This window comes from Drosophila kikkawai, chromosome X (genome assembly GCF_030179895.1).
Source record: "Drosophila kikkawai strain 14028-0561.14 chromosome X, DkikHiC1v2, whole genome shotgun sequence".
Lineage (NCBI taxonomy): Eukaryota > Metazoa > Arthropoda > Insecta > Diptera > Drosophilidae > Drosophila > Drosophila kikkawai.
Window position 1 is genome coordinate 5,666,917 of NC_091733.1, and position 7,646 is coordinate 5,674,562.

General features: G+C 38.4%; 1 protein-coding gene across 1 annotated transcript; it reads right to left on the bottom strand.

Moving 5' to 3' along the window:
- Window positions 1-342: 342 nt before the first annotated feature.
- Window positions 343-966, bottom strand: LOC138929215 (uncharacterized). The gene has a single exon (XM_070288530.1). It carries the CDS (start codon window positions 964-966, stop codon window positions 343-345), a length of 624 nt encoding a protein of 207 aa, XP_070144631.1.
- Window positions 967-7,646: the final 6,680 nt, after the last annotated feature.

A 7,646-nucleotide genomic window follows, 5' to 3' on the forward strand; every position in this document is an offset into this window, starting at 1 on the left:
AACATTCATGTCCAGGAAAAACGGACATATACGGATAGGGTGGTCCTCTCTGGAACATAGATTACACCTTCTCGGTGTTGGAGCCACCCTAACTTCGTGTGAGTCGAGCCTACGCACCGGTGGATTAGCATTTGATGACTTTGGCGGAAGATGCCCAGAGCCGCTAGGTCTGACGTCGTCGATGGCCTCCAAAGTGCGATGGCGCTCAGTCAGAAATGCGTCCAACTCCTTCCAGGTTGGATTTTCGGCTTTATTGCGAATTGATTGCTCCCACAAGGAAAGCGTAATTTTGGGAAGCTTTGAGGAGACCATAAACACAAGAAGGCAGTCCCACGCCTCGACTTAAATGGAGGACATTTGTAACGCGGTCAAACAACTTTGAATTGTGCCTTGGAGCTCTTTTAGAGCGACTCCGGATTCTTGAGGAACAGCCTGGATGTTAAAAAGAATCTTTAACTGACTGTTGACTAACAATCGCTTATTTTCAGATCGGTCGGAAAGGCTTCTCCATGCTGAGATGAAACCCTCGTTGGTCAGAGGGGCCTTGGAAACGATCGCATGCGCATCGCCACTCGTCTTGGAAAGTAGGTGGAACAACCTCTCCACAGGCGTAAGTCGGGAATTATTAATGTAAATCGCCGTGAAGAGGTCCCGGAAGGTGGGCCACCGAAGATAATCGCCTGTGAAGACCTCTGTGTCCACTGGTGGCAGGCGACAACCCGTAGAAGGAAGTGGTTGGACACTGACGGAAGCCTGAGTGGACTGGGAGGCGACCTTGTCGATAATTTCCTGCAGCTGTACAAGACACCTCGAATATACGGAGTAGCACTCACTGTACTTGGATTCAAGCTCAGTGGCGGTGGCTGTACTGTCGGAGGACACGGAAAGAAGATCGGAGCAGCTTTCATAGCTTTTCTCCACCTTGTCCCACAGGGCACGGATTTGGTCCCGATGGACTCTGCCCATGGCGGGGGGAAACCTCTCCGTTTAGGAGCGCTCGGAATGTGGATGTTAGCTTCGAATTGGCTAACACGGGCTGTCGTCGAAATGAACTTTCGCAGGGCGATGTCTAGGGCATTTTGAGCCATTTTGGAAACCGACTGAGTGAGTCTTGGCGAAGGAACGGGACCAGAATCGACGGACTTGTCGCTTTTTTTAATTTATTAATTATAATCCGTGACAACAAAAAAAACTAATTAATTAAATGTCGGAAATAATTAATGTGAATTATTTAAGTAATTGCACGTAATTATTACGGAGCCGGAAGGGCGGAATTAAAAAGAAACCTTGGCTTTGACTCGGGGAAAAACTCACTGGGCTAGGCCGTCGGCAAATCAGTGCATAAGTGAGGCGCCTATGAGAGACGCAAGGCAAAGAAACCGAAACAACAACAGCACGGCTGATGCGGCGGTTAGCGCGGGGGTCCGAAAAACAACCATAAATCGAAGTTTGGTTTAAGGAAAGCCGTCGGCAAAACACAGCCTAAGTGAAGAGCTCAGGAGAGAGACCAAAACGGAACTCGAGGAACAACAGCAATAACAACACGTCTGCTGCGGCGGTTGTGTGGATGTGGAGAAATAAAATCTTGGTTATTTTTGTTATTGTTTGATGGTTATTTAATTCCTGTATGTAAGGCAGAAAATATAAATACGTATGTAATTGTATGAGCATGCAAAATATGTATGGAAAAGTTGTCTTTATTTTGTACAGTGGAAACCCGATAACTGCTGAGGGCGTACAAAAAATATTGAAGGCAGAAAATATATTTTGTACAGTGGAAACCTGAGAACTGGACTGGAGTTGTGAGGGCGTACAAAAAATATTGGAGGCCGAAAATATATTTATATATTGGCATGTATAATACGTACAGTAGAGCGTAGAGGAGTGGACTGTAATATTTGAAGTTGAAGGAATTGTGTTCAAGAAAATATCGAGGCGGCGGGAAACACACAGTGACCGAATATACATATGAGAATAAAATCTCGGGTAGGGGGCCGAATTAGGCAACACGAAATATTCACTGTAGAATTTTCACTGCCGCGGCGCTCGACTTGAAACACACGTTCACTAGTTATATTCTTTTTTTTTGAATATATTGTTCGGCTGAAGGTTGAGGATGTCAATTACCACTCTAAGTAAGTGACCAACCAACTCGCGGAGTAATGCGCGCCGATTTACATACGTATGTATGTGCGTATGTCAAGACCGTTTTATTCGTTGATGTACGGCCGAATATAGGGACGTATGTACGGAGAAATGTACAACGGGCCGAAGAAGTGGAAGAAAAAACGGCGATAATTATGCCGTTGCAGAACGAAGTTCAGGCAAATGGAAGTGGGGAAAATTGGATTTGATATGATTTTCAAGTTATCTAATTGCCGCGGTGTCGGAAAACTCGGACTAGGAGTTGACAAAAAAAACCGTCCGCAGGTTGAGCGAAATTTAAATTTCGGACAACTGTTGACGACCGGCAATTAGAGACGGGAGGAAACTTTTTACTTATCTTTTCTGCGGCGGCACCACCAAAGCTGCTGGGAAAAAAGGATTCCAGGACGATATCCTTATCCGGCTCGAAGGACCATGTTTAGAAGTGGGGTGGCTGGTAAATCCTCCGCAAAAGGATCAATAAAAGTTTATCCCACGAAGTAGAAAAACGCAGAAAAAAAGTCCAGAAATTCGGGGGTCGAAAAATGACGTTGGCATGGAGCGCCCTTTGCATGCATTTATTGACATTCGTATTGGAACTAAACTTAGCTTAGCCTAAGGGCCCGTTGCCGGCCGAGAAGCCCAGCTTAACGGCGCGAGAGCGGGAGAGCGGGAGAACCGTGAATTAGAGCGGCGTAGCCGTCCCTAGAAGCGAGGGACGATCGGGAACCCGGGAGCGTGCGATCGGTAATACCGAGGAGCGGAGAGCGGGCGAGCGTTGCTAAGCTGGGAGCGCTTAAGCTTTTGGACGCTCGGTGGGCAGAGGGGGCGCAGGGGCCTCCTGGCGTAAACAAAGATATACCGCTCCATTTGAAAAGTTATTGCGATTCAATTTTTAAAATAAAAATTGACACGTAACTGTTATTTTCAATTTTTAAAATAAAAATTGGAGAATAATTTTAATTTTCAATTATTATTTTAAAAATTGAAAATAATTGTTATAACTCAACTTTTATATACAAATTGAAAAATAATAATTATTCTACAACTTTTTTATAAAACTTACATAATAAGAATTAATTTCCTATTTTTATACCCTTGCAGGGTATTATAATTTTAGTCAGAAGTTTGAAACGCAGTGACAGAGACGTTTCCGACCTTATAAAGTATATATATTCTTGATCAGCATCAACAGCCGAGTCGATCTAGCCATGTCCGTCTGTCCGTCCGTCTGTCCGTTTCTACGCAAAATAGTCCCTCAGTTTTAAAGCTATCTGAATGAAACTTTGTATATAGTCTTCTATATACTCTCACTGCTATATATGTCGGAACGGGCCGGATCCGAAGACTATATCATATAGCTGCCATACAAATGTTTGATAAATTTTTAGAAAAAAAATTATAACTTGGGTGTTTTTCAATATTTTTGCATTATTTTTGAGATATGGCCATTTTTGATTTTTCCAGAATTTTGGTACAAATTTTATGAAAATCGGACGACTATATCTTATAGCTGCCATAGGAACGATCGGAAAATTAATAGGAAAAAAATTATAACTTCGTTGTTTTTCAACGTATTTTAATCTACTTTAACACATAAGCTTCTGGTATTATTTCAAAATTTTGGTATAAATTTTATGAAAATCGGACGACTATATCTTAAAGCTGCCATAGGAACGATAGGGAAAGTAATAGAAAAAATTATAACTTCGTTGTTTTTCAACTTATTTTAATCTACTCTGAGATATGAGCTTTACTTATAATTATAGAATTTTGGTATACATTTTATGAAAATCGGACAACTATATCATATAGCTGCCATATAAACAATCGGTAAATGTAGAGAAAATGTAAAGCTGGGAATGTAAAACTGTAACTGTCAAACTGTAAACATAATAAGTATAGGTAAAATGTAATGAAACTCTGTTTTGTGTGTGTTTTCAGCATTTAAATTTATAATATAAATATCAATACCAATATGCAAGGGTATACAAACTTCGGCGTGCCGAAGTTAGCTTCCTTTCTTGTTTCTATATAATTGTAAAATAACTCTTATTTTATAATTTATATTATAAAAATTACAACTGTTACGATCCCTGCAGAAAACTCCCAAAACCCTTTAAATATTCAGCATTAGACGAAGCAAGAGTTCACACTATTAATCTCAGCCAAAATATATTTGTTCCATTTTTCAATGGAAATAACTTATCTTTTTAATAGATACAGGTGCAGACATTTCAATTTTAAAAGAAACTTCGGATAACTTCCAAAAAATTCAAGATGATTACATAATAGTCATAAAAGGCATACGTCAAGAAATAACCAAATCTTAAGGTTTAGTTTCTATTGAGATACAAACGACTAAATACATAATTCCACACGATTTTCATATCGTAAATTCACCTTTCCCTATTCCATGCGACGGAATATTAAACATCGACTTTATTAAAAAATACAACTGTCAATTAGACTTCAAGCCATCTGAAGATTGGCTTATAATTAGACCCAATAATTTGAAATTTCCAATTAATTTACCAATGATGAACCAGTCTATATAAAGAATTATCGAAGCCCTCATAGTCAGATGAATGAAATACAAAAGCAAGTCGGAAAATTAATCTCTGACGGGATTGTCGAACCATCCATTTCCGAATATAATAGCCCTCTGTTACTTGTTCCTAAGAAATCATCCCCCGGGTCCAATTTAAAGAAATGGCGATTAGTAATTGACTATCGTCAGATTAATAAAAAATTACTATCCGATAAATTCCCATTACCTAGATTTGATGATATTTTAGATCAACTATGTCGAGCTAAATACTTTTCCTGCCTTGACTTAATGTCAGGATTTCATTAAATTGAACTAGAAAAAAAATTCAAGAGATATAACGTCTTTTTCAACGAGCAATGGCTCATATCGCTTCACGCGATTACCTTTCGGATTAAAAAAGGGCTCCAAATTCGTTTCAGAGAATGATGACTATTGCATTCTCTGGACTAGAACCTTCTCAAGCATTCCTTTACATGGATGACTTAATAGTAATAGGTTGTTCCGAAAAACATATGCTTAAGAACTTAACAGATGTTTTTGAGAAATGTAGGAAATACAACCTAAAGTTACATCCAGAAAAATGCTCATTTTTTATGCATGAAGTGACTTTTCTAGGTCATAAATGCACAGATAAAGGAATACTTCCAGATGACAAGAAATATGACGTCATCAATAATTACCCAGTTCCGCACGACGCGGACAGTGCTAGACATTTCGTCGCGTTCTGTAACTATTACAGACGTTTTATAAAAAATTTCGCTGACTATTCACGGCACATAACAAGATTATTTAAAAAGAATGTTCCTTTTAAATGGACGGATGATTGTGAAAATTTATTTATTATATTATTATAATAGCACAGCAAGTTTACACTTATAATTGTAGCGCTAGTCACACAGATTTTGAAATAGTATATAGTTAATTTTAACACATATTAACTTATATCTATAACGTATTACTACATGTCTTCTAGTTAAAAATTGTTGTATTCTTACATCACATATTACCTTAAATATTCTTTAATTTGAGATTTAAACTGAGTTGCGGCCCTAATTGTCTTATATCTACAGACGGATAGCATTAGTAAAGAATTGCCTATTCGAGCAAAGCGAATTATATCTTGGGCATATATAATTATTCGTTCTAGTTGAGGTAGCAGATTTGAGTTTATCAAGTATGTTGGTTCTTGGGATATCACAATTTTGTGGAAATATAATAGAGTCCTATAGCGAATCCACGAGGTCAAGTTTAGATCAAGAATTTTATTAGTCAATTGTGATACATGGTCAAGTCGTTTTAGATTGAAGACATACCGTACAATTGAGTTCAAAGCTACAGCCAGCTTGTGCATATCGCGTGTGTCGCAGTGTCCAAATACTTCCACTCCATAAAACATAGTTGGTATTAAAATTACCCTGGCTACTAAAAGCCTTATTTGGATCGGGAGGAATGTCTTGGAATATGACAGATTCCTCAGCATACCGTATGTTCGCCCTGTTGCTTTGGATATATGTTTGCTCCAGCTAAGGTTGTTACTAAATGTAAATCCCAAGTTTACTGCACTCTGCTCAAATTGAATCAGCGTTCCATTGATTGCTAGATTTGGAATGTTCGTTGTATCGATCGGTTTTTTGGCAATTACTATGCACTTTGATATACTAGGGTTTATACACAAGCCATTCCCTCTTGCCCACTTATGAATTACACTAAGCATATTATTACTTACACTAACACAAACATTTAACTGCCTAATGGGACTACTAACATATATTTGCACATCGTCTGCATATAAATGGACTTCACAATCAGACAAGAGACTGGGCAAATCATTCACGTACATAGAAAACAACAATGGACCCAAGACTGATCCATGAGGAACACCACGTGTGAGTTGGCAGAAGTCGGAAGTCCTAGCATCTACAACCACTGCTTGTAGCCTTTCACAAAGATAGGATTCTATAAATCGAACTGCAGTGCACGAGAAATTAAAGTGGTTTTTTAGTTTGGCACTTAAAATATGGTGATTGACAGTGTCAAATGCTTTACTATGGTCAAGAAGGGTTAAAAAAGTCACACAATTATTGTCAAGTTTTTGTCGAATGTCTTCCACGATATTTGTTATTGCACTCACGCAACTTCTCTTTTTCCGAAAACCCGACTGCTTTGGTGAAAGTAACGAATTCCTTTCAAAGAACTTCTGAATTTGTTGGGACATTAAGTTTTCAAGCACTTTGGCTAGAAAAGGAAGAATTGAAATTGGCCTATAGCCTTTATTCAGTTTTAGCACAGGGATTATTTTAGCTATTTTCCAGGATGATGGGAACGTGGAGGTAGTAATTGCAGAGTTGTAAATATGTGTAATATGTGGGAGAAGTAAGGCCAACAATATTTTTATAAATTTAGGATTGACATTGTCTAAGCCTTCCGCATTAGACTTTATCTTGAGTATGCTCTCCAAGACATCACATTGATCAACACACACAAAGCTAAAACTATTATCACAGTGAATTATATTATTAAGGTACTGGTTAGATGTAGCTTCAGGCACATCAATTTGCGAGAACGATCGACACAATTCTTCAACATTGACGTTGCGATCAACGCTCTGCTTAACCCTCCCTATTCCTACTTTACTTAATTCTCGCCAAGTTTGTTAGCCAGTAAGTTGGATGTTGAATTTTGACTTGAAGTGTTCACATTTAGCAGCCCTAATATTTTTGGTGACGAGCGATCTTGCTTCCTTGTACTGCATACAAAAATTATGGGTTTCCACTTAAAATAGGCAACATCCCTCTGATTAATAAGTTTTTTTTATTTCGTTGTTAAACCAAGGATTATGCCTCGGTTTAGACACCCTAGTCTTTACTGGTACGCATTTATTAAAAATATAGCCTAAATTATTGTTTAGAACATTCAATTGAGACTCTACGGTAGAACATTGATATATGGG

What these genes read in the sequence shown, in the direction of transcription:
- LOC138929215 (XM_070288530.1), bottom strand. Translation starts at nt 966, where the DNA reads ATGGGCAGAGTCCATCGGGACCAAATCCGTGCCCTGTGGGACAAGGTG.